The sequence below is a fragment of the Sturnus vulgaris genome, chromosome 14, assembly GCF_052056855.1.
Source record: "Sturnus vulgaris isolate bStuVul1 chromosome 14, bStuVul1.hap1, whole genome shotgun sequence".
NCBI lineage: Eukaryota > Metazoa > Chordata > Aves > Passeriformes > Sturnidae > Sturnus > Sturnus vulgaris.
Window position 1 is genome coordinate 15,035,037 of NC_142256.1, and position 17,828 is coordinate 15,052,864.

A 17,828-nucleotide genomic window follows, 5' to 3' on the forward strand; every position below is an offset into this window, starting at 1 on the left:
CAAGTTATTCTGATTAATAGTTTTAGTAATCACATTCCTTACTTAAAACCTAGTACTTCCTTTAATTGCTTTTATTATTTAAATGTCAGTATTATGTTTAATTTGACAGAATTTTAAAGTAATAGTAAATTAACATGATACCTGTCAGGCACACTAACAATACTCATAAGGGGTAGAATGAAGTTACCAAACACAGTATAGTCAATCTTACTACTTTCAGGTAGTGGGTTTGAATTTGTTTGGAAACCTTGAAGTATGAGTAACAAGTTGGTGAGATCTAAGAATTAGTGTACGCTATGTGGTATTCTTATTGCTCAGTATGTTGCAATTCCTACTTTATTCTTCATCACTCTTTTATATCTAGCGTTAAATAAAGATGTGAAAATATAAAGTTTAATTTCAGATTTTTTCAGGGAATGATGAGAGGCCCTTTTCTGGTTCTGTGTATAGTAATCTTGAAGGGTGAAGCTCTGGGAAATGTCATTTTTCCCATTTCACCTCTTGAAAAATCTTAGAATTAAGGTTTCCTGTATCCAACATTGCTTGAAGAGGTTGATTAGATGGTTCACTATGTGAACTGCCAAATGAAAAGAGGGGTTTTTTTGAGAGGCCTAGATAGTTTAGAATGTAGTTTGTAAGTGCTGAAACATTTTAATGATTTCTCTACCTAAAATTAAAAAATGTAGGCCCTGAAATCAAACATACTTTTTCTGCAGTCCTGTAAGAAGAGTGCTTTTTTACTGGAAATCTATGCTGGAGTTGCACTTCATTACTGGAACACCTTTCTTTATGCCAGAGTGGAGACAATTAAATTCTTCAGGTTTTTTGAACACTTTAATTATCATGCTTGTAATTAATACAAGAAAAAGAAGTATATGACTGTCACAATATACTAGGGAGAAGACAAAGGGAACTCATGGCATTAATAGTGTATGAGTAATTAGTAATCCGTGATTACAGTGCTCTTCTTTTAATATGAGGACACATACATTTTTCCTGTAAATTTTTTTTTGTTTTTTTTTAACTTTAGGTTATGGTAGTTTGAGCTTCTGGTAGATGCAGGAGTTGAAAATCATGTTATGTAACTTATACTAATGATTTTATAACAGAGAACCCCTGTATCAGATTATGGTGATTTTCCCCTATCTGTTGAGGCTTCAGTCCAGTGAGTAATTATAGTCTGAAGGTGTTATAGATGAATAGGAACTTGACCACTGGCTGGTTTACCCTTCTGTGTTTTAATGGCTTTTAACATTTCAAACCACAAAAACCTGATAAGAAGTGGCTGTGCAGATCGTTAAGAGGAGTGTAGGTGTGTGAAGGATTTGGAGGCTTTGTCACCTTATTCCTTAAAGGGTAAACAGCAATCTTGAGGTTTTTGTAGCTGTCATTAAAGGTTTATCACAAGCCTAATGGCAAAAGATGAGCTAAGTACTGACAAGTTAGTTTAGAAATGAAGATTAACCTACCTGTTTTGCAGCAAGATGTAATTTGTAATACTTTCAGCAGGAATGAAAAGAACCTAATTGAAAAGTGGTCCCTTTTGAGACTATATTCTGCTCATACATAATAAAATTTGGTAAATTAAAGCTTTCATTAGTTTAATTTCTGTATTACAACTATTTTATTATATTTATCTGCTTGATTGCTGCCAAATGGAAGTGGAATGTACAACAGCCAAAAATTAGTGCAGAGACAGACGTGAGAGACATACTATGCCTAAAGATTTGATTGATTGTTTTTTTTTTTTAGTTGGTTGATTTGGGCTTTTTTTGGCCTCTGACATTTTCAATATCTGCTAACTTTGCTCTTTGTGAACAGGTTTGTGAACGAAGTATGGGAATTAACTTTGTAATACATTCACTAAATTAAAGGCTATATAAATTGTTCTAATAGAAAGGTAAACAAATAATTCTGTATAAAGGAAAGAAAATATCCCACGTGTAGTCCTCTTAGCATCAGTGTAGTAATCTGAATGGTAAATGTTGAGAGAAAAGGTTTTGTGTAGAAAGGGACTTCTAAAATCATGTTATACTTAAATGCCTGTCAAGAAGTAGCTGTTGCTTTTGTTAATCCTGTTGGGATTAAACGATGCGCTGTACCCAGTGTGTTACCCACTTTCTTGAAGGGAGAGACTTGACAGGCATGGATTTTAAACTTCCCTCAGGTGTATTCTGTCTTTGTTTGGACTGATGCTGGTTACAGAGTTGGCCTTAAACTTTGTCAGTTTTATGTGGCTAAATCTTCACATGATTGAGTAACACCAACTGCGTTACATGTGTGGGTGGTACTTAGACCAATCTGATACTTTGTTTGCTCAGTAATCTACTTTTTGGTAAGTTACTGCAACTCAGAAAGCTACTTTTTATTTTTTTTTTTTCCCCTCAATGAAAGAGGATAAGAAAACTAATCTGATATTCCACTTTATCCCAAATGAGTTAATTAAACAATAAAGTAATACTGTGTAGGCTTGTCTTTTTTAGTTAAGAACAGCTGCCTAAAATTTATCCTTCAGGCTGAAAATACAGGTATTTTAAAGAGAAAGGGCATTATGCTCTGGAATTTTTGACGAGTGAGGGGAGGTGTTAAGGTTTTTTAGGTTTGTTTCTGCGGTTTTTTAGTTACTACTTTTTTTATAAAATAACACTATTTTCATCCCAACTGCCATCTCCTCTTTGCTACACAGAATGACAAAATTAGAAAGATCACTACTTGCTAATTTTATTTGTAATAATAATATTTGTAATATTTTAAAATAATGCAGTGGACTTGAATGTTCAAATCCACCACTGACATCTGTGGTGGAATGTTCTGTGAAAGTGCACACACTAAATGGGACTATAAAATTGAAAAAGCTCAACTGTTACATGAAATTGTTCTCTTTAAAGGAGGATCTTCTACGTCTCAAGAAGCAGATGAGAGTTTTCTGTCAAATCTGTCAACACTATCTGACCAATGTAAATACTGCTGTTAAGGAACAGGTTAGTGGCTGTTGTTACTTGGAGTCTTCTAATACTGTACTTTTAAAGCAACTGGAAAGTTTTTCTTGGTAATATTTTTGGCACATATGTGGGAACGTGATGTCCTGGATGTTCAGGCTGAGTGCCCTTTTTGAGTATGAATGCACTCTGTACTTGTATGCTTGTCCTCCTTGTGAACATAGGATTTCAGAATCAATTTAAGCTTGATCCTTTTGGGTAATTTTAGGCAGCATAATGTTTTATGTAAAGGAGCTTTTTGTTCCTTTGAGTCATGACTCTGCAGGTGCAATGTAGAAGCCTTTTGGGTGTAAGCTGAGTGACTTCCATTTCAAACCTCTTGCTTACCATGTGCTAATGACCCACATCTCTTGTGGAGCTGTGGATTCATAGGCTCAAAATTGGAAGAGCTAAAGATGGTAATTTAAAAGAGAGGGTTTTTTGTTCTGTCTTTGAATGCATGCAGGTGCAGCATCCATTCTCTTCCTTCTCTTTGTTGCTCCATAATACAGTAGATTCCTTAGTTTTTCAGAGTCCCAAAACTTTGGGGATCTCAAAATCAAGAGGAAAAAAAGGAGTACTTAAGATGTGTGTATATGTTTATACATGCACAAGTATGTACTGTAACCTATGAGAGTTTGTTATTGGGAAATGGGAATTTTTTGTAGTCACCTTCGGGAACGCTCTCACACTGCTGTGTTGGTAATAGTATTGTTTAGAGGTATTCTAGCAAAAGCATGGAACCCTCAACAATGATACACTGCTTGGAAAAGATGTGAGCAGTTTTGTAGTTAGTCCCTCATACAGTTGTTCTTTGTGGGGAGAGCTTTAACTGGAACTAAGTTCTTAAATATTTCAGACATAAAACACATAGATATTAGGTTTGAGTAAGTAAAGTAATGCATGACAGTTCTGACAGGAGACAGAAGTCCTGACTTTTTTGAAATGCTGGCATGAAGGGTTATCCTTAGGTTTTGCTTCTGTTTCAAAAAGAATTGAGACATCATCTTGAGAAACACTTGTCCTGAGTTTTGAGGATAACAGAGTAAAAAAAAAAAATTAGGGACCGAGTCTCTATCTGTTTGCAAATAGTTCTTTGGCCAGGACACTCAGGATTTTGAGGTTCGAGTGATGAGCACTGGTTATTGATAGCAGAATGAATTCTATGTTAAATGCCTTTAACGATCTTTAAAATGCTAAAATGAAAGAAAATTAAGTAGGTCTCTACAAGGGAAGGACCAGATTATCTTCTAGGTAGACAGTTTAATTAAGGAAATAGAAAGCCAAGAGCCTTTTGCTGCTGAAGATAATAATAAGCTGGTTAAAGTGGAAAATCTGGTCCACTAAGTCGCACAATTGCAGCTTTTGAAACTCTTGTTAGAACAAGAATATTCCTGGAGCTTAATAAGCGTGTTCTATGTCAAAGAGCTATCTAGTGTAATAGTCACAAGGTGTAGGGTGTGAAAGTGCTAGTAACAAAATATTGCTGAAGTTCTGAATAGATCTCTCCAAGAGGCTGTATGACTCTGACTCTGGTGAATGCTCTAGAAACTAGAGCTTCCTAGTTACACAGGGTACCTGCCACATAGGGGTACAATGTTCCACTTGGTGTTAGTTCCAGTTGCCTCCTCTAATCTCATGAAAGAGAACAAGGGACTTCAGAGGAGCACATGTATTTTTGTGAGCAGGAATTAGTAATAGTCGCTTTGAGGGATTGGAGAGCAGGCCTGTTTGGAAGTACTTGGGAGATTAGAGCCAAAGAGAAGGTGCAGCAATAAGCAGCTTGTCGCCTTGGTCTGTTAATTTGAAGAATGTCGGTCTCTGTCAGGTACTAAGATGTTTCAACCTTCTGGGGCAGTGGAGTACAGGCTTTTAAATTTGATATCAGATACACAAGTCAGCCAGCAAAACAAAAAGTTGTTTGCAGTTTTGGATTTTTTGGCATTAGGATTTAAAGGGATTGAATAATCTCAGCTGTTACATGTTTAAAAAATCAAAACTATTTTAAGAAAAGACAGCAAAAAGGAGATTGTACTGTGGTCAAGAGTCCGTGAAGTTCTCTAGTGACCTAATGTAGTATCCATCAGGCAGAATTTGGGAGTTTCATGTTTTAATTATGCAATATTTTCATATTTAGTTGGCATCATCTGTGCAGTATTTTTATGTGGAGACCCAGTCTTGATACAGGAACCTGCTGTATGAAACTGTGTACATTTTGACTTCAGTTGGCCTTTGTAGTTGTGTAGGACTTTAGTGGCCTGTGTACACTGTTGAGATCTTGAGTATTTTGTCTCTAAACAAAATTCACTTTCCAAGCAAGTATTTACTAAGGTTTCTTTTTAACAGGCTTTCACAATTCTGTGTGATGTGTTGATGATCTTCAGCCATCAGATTATGACAGGAGGACGTGACATGTTGGAGCCACTTGTTTACACTCCTGATTCTTCCTTGCAATCTGAACTACTCAGTTTTATTTTAGATCACGTCTTCATTGATCAGGATGATGATAATAATAGTGCGGGTTTGTACAAAACTTAAATTTCCTTTATGTAATTTGTTTTGTAACGAATAGCTTTGTTTCCTTGTGCATTTCTGGGTTTTTCTTGTTTGCCTGGTTGTTTTTTTGTTTTAATTTTTTTTTGTCATTGAGAGGTGTGCATGTGCACAGAAGTAGGTGTGGCTTTTAAATGTCAGCATCTGATTAAAGGATTTTCAGTATTGGGAGCATGTAGGATAATTGCAGTAAAGGTTTGGTTTAATAGTTTCAAATATTTGTCTCTGTAACAGGGCAATAGACATGTCAGTGGACAGTGATCTGATTTTCTGAATCATGCCCACTAGCCCATACCAGTTTTATATATAAATGTTTAAACATGGAGTCTTTAAACCTGACGATTTTCCTGTTCTGAACTCTTTGTAGACGGACAGCAGGATGATGAAGCCAGCAAAATTGAAGCATTGCACAAAAGAAGAAACCTACTTGCAGCTTTCTGTAAGCTCATTGTATATACTGTGGTGGAAATGAACACAGCCGCAGACATTTTCAAGCAATATATGAAGGTAAATTTGAAGCTTAGTAGTGATACTTCATCAAACTACTATAATACAGTAGTTGTAGAATTTTTAACTATTACTTGTTTTTTTACCTTCCAAGATAAAAGGTTCAAAATGTGAAGAATTCAAAAATTATTGAGATGAGTTTTACAGTTCCAGTGTGTGGGTGGTGGGGACTGAGGAGGGAAACTGACTATTTATTTTAATCTTGTTTTTACTAGTTTTATTTTCTTATTCTGATTGATGGTGTTATTTTTAATTCATTTATTAGTTTAGCAGTCCTTTTGAGACTGTTCTTCCCAAGATCAACTCTAGCCTCATAAAATAATTTAATTTTAAAGTTTGTAGATGAGAAGTAAAATTGAGTTCCCTCTACCCCTTCCCCCATTATCTTTATATATGTTTCCAACTTACTTAAATATAAAAACCTCTTCTGGCTCATGGAATTCACAGCTGCACACTGAGTTCTCATTTTGTGAACATGATAAAGCTTTGCTCCTTGTGGTTACCTTAAAAACTTAAAATATGGGCAGCCTGCTTCTGTCTGTCTGAGTGCCATACATATATTTTGATTCTCCAAATAACTAATTTCGTCTATCTTAAACCTGAAATACTTAAGAAACTGAACAGACAGCTGTCTTAATTGGACAAATTATGGCTATGATGCTGTTTATAAGTGCCTCCTTTCAGCAAAGAAAATAAAACTCTCTACCAGAGTTACATGAGTTACTAAAAAGATGAGATTCTAATCTTGTACCTTGAAAGGGTAAACACGTGTCATTAACAAATATGTCATGGCCTTGAAGATAAATAGGTCGTTCTGTCTCTAAAGTAATACTCATTGCAAGAACGACAAGTGGGTTTAGTTCTGCGTTTAGTTTTTAAAAAGTTATTATTCTGGAGGTGATTGAGGATGTAATTTTGGTGTAATCATTAACATGTTGGGGTTTTTTCCTTTAGATAATATTTGATTCTTCTTTTTAAAAGGGCACATCGTAGATTTTGTTTTCAGAAAAGTTCTGTAGTTGCAATGTTTTCAACTAACATTGTCAGTTAACCTTTCCGTTCTTTTCCTAGTATTACAACGACTATGGTGATATTATTAAAGAAACTATGAGTAAAACAAGACAAATAGACAAAATCCAATGTGCTAAAACACTTATTCTTAGTTTGCAGCAGGTAAGAGTTTACAGTATTTTTATGTATCAGATTCCTTGCTGTAGATGACATCCTGTTGTTTAGTAACTAGTTTGAGGTATTGATGAAGAAATTTTTATGGACCGTAGGGATAAATAGGTCTAAACTGAAACACATTTTCTGCCACTATGTGAAAAACTGCCAGAAGTCTTCCTATACTTACAAATATTGTACCACAAAAATGTAGGAGAGGCCAATAAATACAAAATGAATGTAACTCTATGAAACCTTCGTAACTCTAAAGCAATAGTTTTTAAGTAATATATTCGGATATATGTTGTGAAATGGCCAGTTTGCTTACTTGTGAACAGATAAATACTTCCTGCCTGTGTGGGGGGTTGGGGGGTTTCTGTGGGGGTTTTGTTTTGTTTTTGTGTGTTGTTTTAGTTTAGTTTTGTTTTTTAACTATTCTGGGAATTGAGGGTTTAGTAATTTCTTAATGTTTAGTAGGGGCTTCGCACATTTGATGTTAAAACATAATTTAATACTCTCTTCAGTAAAGTTTGTTTGTGTGGAAACCTGATAAATTCAGTTAAAGTTAGCATTTGATTCATCTGCTCACATAAACCGTCTGGGTTTTATTCACAGGCTCAGAACAGTAGAGACATATATTTCCAAAACACTATAATACAGCACAGATCACTGCGATCCATGAAAGGAAAATCTACCCAAATTTATTTTCTCTATCCCTGTATTTGACTAAAGGTTATAAAGCTACATAGTGAATACAAATCTAGATACTGATCGTGGTGGAGACTAAACAGAAATAGTCCTTATTAAAGTAAGGACTGATCTATCAGTATGGATATTCCTGAAACAAGGGAGGATGAGGCCTTTCCTTTTGATAGATACATGACTCTTAAGTAGCTGGTGGAACTTCAGTGTAAAATATGTAACTAAACACTCTGTTTTATTCATTGTGATGCAAAAGAGTAATGGGTGTGTTAGACAAAATTTTTAAAAGTAGAAAAATTTATTATTGAAGTGAATTACAGTCAAATTTAGTAGGATGAGGAAAGGATTGATCAAAGAAAAGACTGTAAAGTTCAGAGTATTTGGCTTTGACAACTATTGATGAGTACTTAAAAATCTCATAATCGGTGACAGAATTTCTGGTGTCTTTGACAATTTCCCTGAAGACATATTTCCATTTTAGAATTTCTTCTTTATACTTGTATTTTGAGAAGAACTAAAAAAAAAAGAATTGGGAATTAGTAGTTTGACAAAATATTATAATCAAGACCAGGTGAGAATTGCCCCATTTATTTCTTCTTTGTTAGTGTATGTAATTAGGGAATCCTACTAATTTTTTTGTATTCTCAGCTTTAGAACACCTGATTTAGTGAAGTACTGAAATCTGTCATCCGGTATAACTACAGTTTGAGTGCTTGGACACTGCATTTCAAAATTTATCTCTGGGGTGCAGACTCTTCAAGAGTATCTTTCATTTCGCTGTCCAAAACATCCATATTTGTCTCTTGCTGTTGTCAGATTAGGAGTGGGGAGAAAAAAGCTGTGAAACATACTTTAAAATTGAAATTTAGCTCTGTGTGTATTGGTCCAAAGTTCGGCATAATCTTTTAGTACATGAAAATTTCCCTTTTATTCCATACAGCTCTTCAATGAGATGATTCAAGAAAATGGTTATAATTTTGACAGATCATCACCGACATTCAGTGGCATAAAGGAACTTGCTCGTCGTTTTGCTTTAACATTTGGATTGGATCAATTGAAAACAAGAGAAGCTATTGCTATGTTACACAAGTAATTGTGTGCTTTGTATTACTTCCATTTTTGTAAACACTTCTTGACTAACATAATCTTTTTAGTCATTGAAAATCAGTTTAATACTAAGTGCATCAGCCCTAGAGATGATACAGCCCATATATTAATTAGGAGATGACTGCCGTTTTGTCTCTGAGTAAAACCTAAATGTTTAATATTGTTGGTGTTCTCCAGCATCATTGTATAAGCATGTAAATGATAGCAGTGTCAATGCTATAATGAAAAAGCCTTTTTTGTCTTGTCCATAACAAAAAGAACAGGTCTACTTCATTGTCAGTGGTTATCATGTTGGCCTCATGCAGAAAACTTGAAATGCAAGGTAGTAATTCCATGACAGAATGATTGTGTCAAGATTCAGACAATGGCTAGTGTTCACTTTTTTTGCTGGAATGTGGAAACATCAAATTATTGCTTTCTTGACATAAAGCAAAGGGGTTCGATTTTGGTAGCTTTGAACTTCTGTTTGTTCTTTTTCTGATGTTATTTTTAATTTGTTCTTAGGGATGGCATAGAATTTGCTTTTAAGGAACCTAATCCACAAGGTGAGAGCCACCCACCATTAAATTTGGCATTTCTTGATATTCTCAGTGAGTTCTCCTCGAAACTTCTCAGACAAGATAAAAGAACAGTGTAAGTATTTTCTTAATATTCTTAGTATTTGTAATGGTAACCACAAGAGACATGCATCAGAATAAATATTTGAGTATTGTATTCATCTAAAGTGAAATCTTTACACATCAAGGTAAGTTTATACTAATGTAGTCAAGTATACTCACAGAGGGTAAATTGTATTTATTGTATTATTGTGATTTTTCGTTTTATGGTGCATGAAAGAAATTGTACTCCAGATCTGCTATTGTCAGGCCTCTGTTAGCTAGATGAGAAAGGTCCGCTGATAATTTTGGTAGTTACTTATCTTGACATGGTAACAATTTGTTACAGATTTTTTTCATCTCTTTATTTCTTGTTTCTTTTAAAGGTATGTTTACTTGGAGAAGTTCATGACCTTTCAGATGTCTCTACGAAGAGAAGATGTGTGGCTTCCTCTCATGTCCTATCGAAACTCTTTATTAGCTGGTGGGGATGATGATACCATGTCAGTGATTAGTGGAATCAGTAGTCGAGGATCTACAGTAAGAAATAAGAAGACAAAGCCAGCAACAGGCAAGCGGAAAGTACCCGAAGGTAGAACTTGTCTCGTTTAAAATTTATTAGGACAGATGTTCATATAAACAGCACATACTGTTCCATATTTTTTAGTGTGACTATATTGATATGCCTTAATGTATTTTTTCAGAACAGGTAACTTCTGACTGTGTATATGTCTTAGTGGGAAAGGTCTTAATCTGATTCACAAAAGGAAATAAAGGCAATACACAGTGTTAAGTCATACAATAGTAAAGTATAGAAATGCTCCAGACAGTGATTATAAATCCCGGCCCTTTGAGGCACACGTAAGACTTCGTGGCAAGAAGTAAAGCAATTGATTCTCTGAATCACGCATTTAATTTGTATTTCAACATTCACTTTTAGACTAGTTTGAAAAAAACTTCATGGATGTTTTTCCTGTGTTTGCTTCCAGCTGAAGAAAGCAGCAGTAGTGACAGTATGTGGCTGAACAGGGAGCAATCAATGCACACACCAGTCATGATGCAGACACCTCAGCTCACTTCCACGATAATGAGGGAGCCCAAGAGATTGCGACCTGACGAGAACTACATGGGTGTCTATCCTATGCAGCCCGAGCACCACCAACCGCCGCTCGACTACAAGTACGTGCATGAGTAGGTCTGCTTTGTGTTAGTGTTCATACACAAAACCAGTACATGTTTAAAATAGAATAATGGTCTTTTTAAGCACGCAAGTAACGTGGATGTTGGCTCAAAGGCAACAGGAAGAAGCCGCGCGACAACAACAGGAGAGGGCAGCGATGAACTACGTCAAGCTGAGAAGCAACTTGCAACACGCCATGTGAGTGAAGTGCAAAGTTCCTTCGGCGGGTCAGAGAGGGGAGGGTTTATAAATGCAGTGGTAACACCTGTACCTCTTAAGGGGGGGGTTCGTCTTCTAAGTTTAAGAGTTCTCTGCATTCTTAAGGACTGTGTAGTTCTACAGAAAAAAAGTGCAGGTTGCAAACAAAAACTATGGGCATAGGTATTGAGGAACTTTACATCTTTTCCCTACTTACTTTTGATTGTTTCGTTTCCAGTGTTTCATGTAACACAGTTTCAGTGGTGTTTTTTTTAAAATACAGTGAGACCAATTAGTGTAATTAGAATGACTCCTTAGTTTTTTCATAAGATTTGATGTTTCATGTAGAATTTATGAGGAAAGAGGATGAAGGGCTGTGTGAGAGTATTTCTAGTGGTTTTACACATCTGCTTTATTTCAAAGACGTATTTCCTGGCCTTATCACAAGGCAGAAACAATTTTTCTTTAGGTGACAAAACTTAAGTTCTTTCTCACTTGAGTTTAAGTTAGGTATGAAGTAGCTCTGCTTATCAGTTCTCAAACCCTCTCAGAATACCCTTTTAGCAATGTACCACAGTTATCTAAACTGACCTTTGTTAAACATTCTCCCATACTCTCTTAGTATCTTCTGGTTAAATACCAGCTTTCTTTAGTAGCGGTTATGCGTTTATTTCGTTACTTCATTTCTGTTTTATCTAATGGGATTATCATTTCTTGAGAGTCCTTACTGAGCATTAGCTTTTTAAGTAGATAAAAGTTAACTTGATTTAGTGCTAAACATTATTGCTTTTCATTTCAGTCGACGTGGCACAAGTCTAATGGAAGATGATGAAGAGCCAATTGTTGAAGACGTGATGATGTCATCAGAAGGACGGATTGAAGATCTTAATGAAGGCATGGATTTTGACACCATGGACATAGACCTAGTAAGAAATTTACTTCTCTTTTAGTGGTCTTGGGATTTGTATTTCGGCTTTTAAAGGAAGACATCTCAATTAAATTTTCCTTCTGATAAAAAAAAATTATTCTGGTTGCTTTCTGCATTGTTAAAGGACTGTGCTGTTGTCTGTATACAAGAGCCATCTGCTCCAACTGCCGTACAAAAAGCAAGATCACTTCCTGTCATAACGAATAACATTTATCCCTTGTGTATTCTTACCCCTTGAGAGTTCAGCTTCACTGACTACAGTGTAAAACCTGTTTTTCTGGTGAAATTACACTTAACCTGTTTGTTTGTTTGTTTGCTTTCTAAAGCCACCATCAAAGAACAGGAGAGAAAGAACGGAACTAAAACCAGATTTCTTCGACCCTGCTTCAATCATGGATGAATCGGTAGGTTAATTTATGTAAGGGGAAAGTAATGTAAATCAGCCTTAAGGCTGCCATACTCTTACTTCAGATTTTAAATGGAAAGAATGCAATCTTCAGGTTGTCATTGTTAGCTTATTTTGACAGACTGGTACAGTAATTCAGCTCCATACATTCTAGGATAGTCAGTGTTCCTTGCAAGTTTATAGGATTTTTGTTGTTAATATCTGTTTATAGCTATGTAAAAATTAAAAGCCTATGATTCTGAGCAGAAAACACATCTGCTATGGAAAAGACCCTTGCAAGAGGCTGGTAGCAGTGTTAGAAAAATAAAGATATGTACATACATGATATTAAAGGCAAGTTTCCTGTTGTGCTGAGCTTAGTTCAGTGACTCTGGTGTCATTACCAATGTCAGCATTAGATAGTTTGCATTTTGTGGTTTTTTTTTTTTTAGTTGGCATATTTACTTTTGTGCATAAGTAAGATAATGGAGAAAATAAGAGATAATACAGCTATCTGGTTATAGAGATGAGAGGTATTTTTTCTTTCCATATGAAGTTTTAGGTCCAAAACATCCGAAGTCTGTAGTTTCTGCTTGCAGTTGCCCTTTTATCCGACTTCATAAATCTGCAGTCTCTATTCTCTTTTAAAAATCTGCATGAGGGATTCCTTCTGTCTTGAACCACTTGTAAAGTATGCAGCCATTTTTGACCTTGAGTAGCTGGTACAAATTACACTGGAAATAACAAGCTGCAGCAAGCCAGCAGAGGACAGTACAACAAGGCTTCCTGGGAATCTTGGACAGCTTGGTGGAATTTGGAAGATGGTTATGCTTTTTTTTTACAGTATTCTTGCAGCGTGAATCTGTTCTTGTTTATGGGAGAAAGAAGTCCTAAATACTGTTTTAAATGCAAATCCATATATTTTGTACCAGTAGGGCTTTGCTTTAGTAATAACGAATCAGTTAGGTTGTGCATCTGGCTATTATGCGTTCTGTTCCTGAAGTAACACCAAGAAAATACCTTGCCTGTTCTCTGACGTTCTGTTTTACAATAGTTCTTCCCCTTCTCGTCTCGATTTTTCCTGGACTGATCTGTGAAGTACCAGTCACTTTTTAGTCTGACAGTGCTGAAACCTTGGCCTTCTCCAGGTTGCATTTAATTGATTTGAGAGCCCTCTTAGCTTTCCAGCTCTATCTCTAGCTGGGGGCCGCTCTGAGAGGCTCCCTCCCCGGCGCCGCTGTGCCGCTGCAGTGCGCGGGAGCGGCCGCGCGGGGGCAGCCGCCGGCAGCGCAGGGAGCGCGGGGCGGGGCCGGGGCTGCGCCTCAGGCGCTCCGTGACTGAAGGGCCCGGCGGGAGACAGGCCCCGGGCAAACACGCCCGCGTTCGGCGTCAAAAAATGATTTCACAAATGCAAACAATTCTCAGAATAAAGTTCATCTGCCTTATTCATATGATTTATTTCAGAGAGCCCTTATTCTTGGAGTTGTTGCACTTGTTTTTAATAGGTGTAGACATAAAAAAGCTGTTTAATTTATTCAGATTCACATGGTTTATGAGACTTCTAGTTTGATGTGCCCAGCCATTGATCACACCAGAGGCAGTTCTTTCTGTGTGCTCTATTTTAGGAGGTGCCCAAAGTAAATTTAATTCAAAGAACAGTAAAAATTGGATTTTAAACAGATAAATATGAACAGTTATGTGAAGGTTCAGGAAAAGTTAGTCTGTTTTGGCTCTTGCTGATTTTATAATGTCCTGTAAAAACTAAGACATTCACAAAATCTGGATATTCTGGAGTTTTTTTGGCACATCATTTGTCATACATACTTCCATTGGCATACAAAACTGTATGGCTTCTTCTCACATGGGAAGTGAAAACTGATTCTGTTTCAGGAATGCTTTTTCTTTCCCTAGTTACACAATCTCGTGAAGTACAGTTGCTTGATTTTACTGATGATAGTTTGAGTTTTCACTGTCTTCCTGGCAGTGGATACATTTCCTTGGAAATGTTAAATTTGTGTCCTGGTTGGCTGATGTGGCGTGGCCTGTGGTTTATGTGATCACACACACAGCAGCAGCCAGTGTCGGGAGTGTTTTGTCCCAGGTTTAGTCACTGGTAATAACACACTTGATTTCAGGTTAACACGAATAGAATGTCATTGTCAAAGAAATTTGAGTTAGGCACCTAATTAAAAATTCTTTTGCAATTATTACCTAAAATAATTAAAACACAGACCTTATTCCTGCTGGATCTACTTAATTTCAAGTGTGAGGAAAATATTTCTAACGAACGAGGAGCCCTTTTCATATTATTATCTAAATCAGAAGTGTGGTTAATCTGGTTTGGAAGAAAAATAAACTTAATAATGCCTTAATATATCTTGAAGTGTCTTAATCTTAAATTATATACTAATTGCTTTGTTATTTGTTAAATGTGTATTAGACTACAAATTGACACCATTTCTAACTTTTTTTTTAGGTTCTTGGGGTGTCAATGTTTTAATACCAGAGCAACAAATAAATCAGTGGTGAAGTCATTTTCTAAGTGGAAGAGGAAGTTTTTCAATACAAAATTGTGGTAGATACAGTGAAATTCTGAACAGATTTTTCTCTAAGGAGAATGACATGCTTTCAAGATCAAGTGCATTGAAGGGGCAGTTTTGTTTGCCTGAAAGAAAAAAAGAAATGTAAAGGACAAGTAAACAATTTGAGGATAAGCTACACTTTTTGTTGGGAAAAAAATCAATATTTTATTTATGTGCTATCAGTTTATTTCTGGATCATAAGAAGTATTCCCTCTGAGTTTTAATCTTAACAATCTGAGAGGTGTTTGGTACAGATTTGAGCCCCTCTCTATACATTTGCTGGCTATACTAAATAACCATGACTCTGCTGGATTGCTGTTCACATCCATGAACTGTAATAGTAGGTGGATTGGTTTTCTCACAGTGATAGAATGAACCAGAAGAGTTGTCAGTATTTTCAATTAAATGCAAACTTTGGCAACAGAAGGTTTGTATTAATTAATCATGGAAAAAAAATACATAAATCAGAATTTTAACAGCTTTTCGATCTAAAACACACTTTTTATTCCAAAAGCTTCATGTTAGCCTTCTCAGAAAGGTCCGTAAGCTATAAGCTACCAGAACATAACAGATTTCACTCTTGCTTGCCCATTACCAACCCTGAAAGTTTGCTTGTCCTTTAAGAAAAATGTAATGTTGTGAAATTCCTTCCAGTAGTGCCACTGTATTTTGTCTCCAAATAAAAGAAGCTTATTGTAGTATGTTTGCAGAAAAATTCTAAACAAAAATTATACAGCTTATTAGAGTGTGGGAATAGGGATCTAAATTTTAAATAAAATTATATATATATATAAATTGGTGCTGATTTTATAATTGCGCAGTTTGTTTAGTTTTTTCTTACTTTTAAATTCCAACTTAAAATTATGAGGTTTCAGAAATATATTGAAAGTTTAACAATGTTTAAAAATAGAAGAGCATGAGAATTCATGCTTTAAAAATGATTTTTAAATTTGTATTTTATATTGTTTTATCTATCTGTCTTTGCAAGCAGTCTTCAGGTTAAAGATACTTCTAACAGGTTACAGTACATTTCCTCTATATGTAAATTAGATTGGATAATAGAAACTCATAAACAACCCATAATATTCTTTGAAAGCTAAGCTTTAAACTCCATTTTGTGTCCATTCACAAATAAATTAAATTTGGTCTAAAATAGAAAGTGGATCTATGCCATTTTGACATTGACTCATTTTGCAAGGCTTAGGCAGCTAGACATCATTTTAAAGGAAATATTAACTTATATTACATATGTATATTTTTTGTCAGTTGTCTCTCAGTTCTTGAGGTATATTATTTTAATCATTCCATGCCTTAATACGCTTGCAATACAAGAATCTCCCCAAATGGGTGAATACAGAAAGGCTTCCTGTTTTTAGACTCAGAAATTAAACATTCGGCTGTGGTAGCCAAAAACCATAGATTATCTAAAGGATCATGATAAAATATAATTATTTTACTAGGTCATGGGGTAACAACAAAATCAAAACTAGATCTGCCTAACTCATTTTACATAAATAAATACTCTCATGTCTAAAAGTACTGCCTATATTATTTTCCACACCACTGCATTTAATAGAACTGCTGAGAGGACTGTATATATGATTTTAAACTTAAGTTGATTTTTCTTACTCTTGAAGGAGTGTTTCATTGTGAAAGCAGTTCTTACAGCTTTGTTTTCAACCAGCTAAAAATGTTTTATATATTTACCTTAACCTGTTGTCCTCCACATTCTATTGTCCTAATTGTACTGTTTTCTGATTTGTATTTATGTCTTGAGACAGTAACTTTTTGAATAAAAATAAACCTACAGTATGTTGTATGTTTGATCTTTTTAAATTGGGGTTATGGGAGAACAGTGAAGAAAGGGGTATGAGTAATGCAAATGTTATGTTTATAGAAATCAAAATCTTTTTCCATGTCTTTTAAGTGTTTGTCTCAGAGTTGGGATAATGTATGAAAAACTGCACTGTTTTATATTTGTAATAAATTGTACAAGTTTTTAAAATGTGAATAAAGCACTAATTGGGTAATAATTTAAAGCAGAAAAGTTAATGCAATCATGATTGTTTTAAATATGCTTTAATTTGAGATAAACTTGTTCACAGAATTAGTGTAAATACAGAGTGAGCTTTTGAAGAGGTTAGTACCTGCAAATAAAATTTTTAAAATTTGTATAGAATTTTTACATGCCAAGGAAGCAGTGGTTAATTATTTTTGTGTTATATTTTTAAAGGTGTATTAATAGCCTTTCTGTTGGTTTCTTTTTCCTAATAACTGTTATCTAATTTTACTCAGAATGCTTTTGATTCTGACATCGGAGATGCTGTACATAGTCCAAGAGAAATACTGTTAAATGTGTATGCTATTTGCCATTCCTTAAATTGCTCATACACCTGGTAAGCATTCTGAGCTGAATTGGCCAGACAGCAAGGGAATGAGGGGAAAGCCCTAAACATCCCTTCCCCTCCCATTCCCCTTTCCTCAACTGCTGAGCACCTCTAGCTGGGGATTGGAAACTCCTTTCTGATCCAAGAGTTTTTAAAGCAGTAATTTTAAAATCTTAAAAAGATAATACTTTTAATCCTTGCTAATGTTACTTTAGGAGTTTTGGGTTGGTTTTTATTTTAGTTACTATTATTGCAAATGTTCGTTATTCCTGTCTCTAAATCTTCCTGTAAGTTTAATAGTATCTTGTGGAAAATTGTTTTAATAGGTTCTAAGTTTATAATGCTAGAAAAATACCTTCACTATACAATGTAAAGTCTGTTCTAGGTAAACTGTTTTGGTACAAAGGCCTGTAAATGGAAGAAACTGGAGTTTTGAAGAGAGATATGATAAAAATGTAGAAAAAACCAAACTATTCAGAGAAAGTCAAGCCTGTCCTCTGGTTTACCAGAGAGGCCACAGGGAAGGTATTGACACAGAATGAATTTCAAAGGAATAGTCTC

General features: G+C 35.3%; 1 protein-coding gene across 6 annotated transcripts in view; it reads left to right on the forward strand.

The window, feature by feature from the left end:
• STAG2 (STAG2 cohesin complex component) overlaps positions 1–16,692 on the forward strand; it is a 75,151-nt gene extending 58,459 nt beyond the window's left edge. For 3 of the 6 annotated variants that reach the window (XM_014886264.2, XM_088173250.1, XM_014886246.2), the window contains exons 23-34: positions 2,889–2,981; positions 5,325–5,499; positions 5,899–6,038; positions 7,110–7,211; positions 8,845–8,993; positions 9,516–9,644; positions 9,994–10,199; positions 10,597–10,786; positions 10,872–10,985; positions 11,785–11,911; positions 12,240–12,317; positions 14,775–16,692. In XM_014886264.2, the coding sequence (XP_014741750.1) occupies positions 2,889–2,981; positions 5,325–5,499; positions 5,899–6,038; positions 7,110–7,211; positions 8,845–8,993; positions 9,516–9,644; positions 9,994–10,199; positions 10,597–10,786; positions 10,872–10,985; positions 11,785–11,911; positions 12,240–12,317; positions 14,775–14,798 (1,527 nt within the window). In that variant the 3' untranslated portion in view covers positions 14,799–16,692. The other 3 variants (XM_088173251.1, XM_014886273.2, XM_014886282.2) reach the window with 3 other exon arrangements.
• Positions 16,693–17,828: the final 1,136 nt, after the last annotated feature.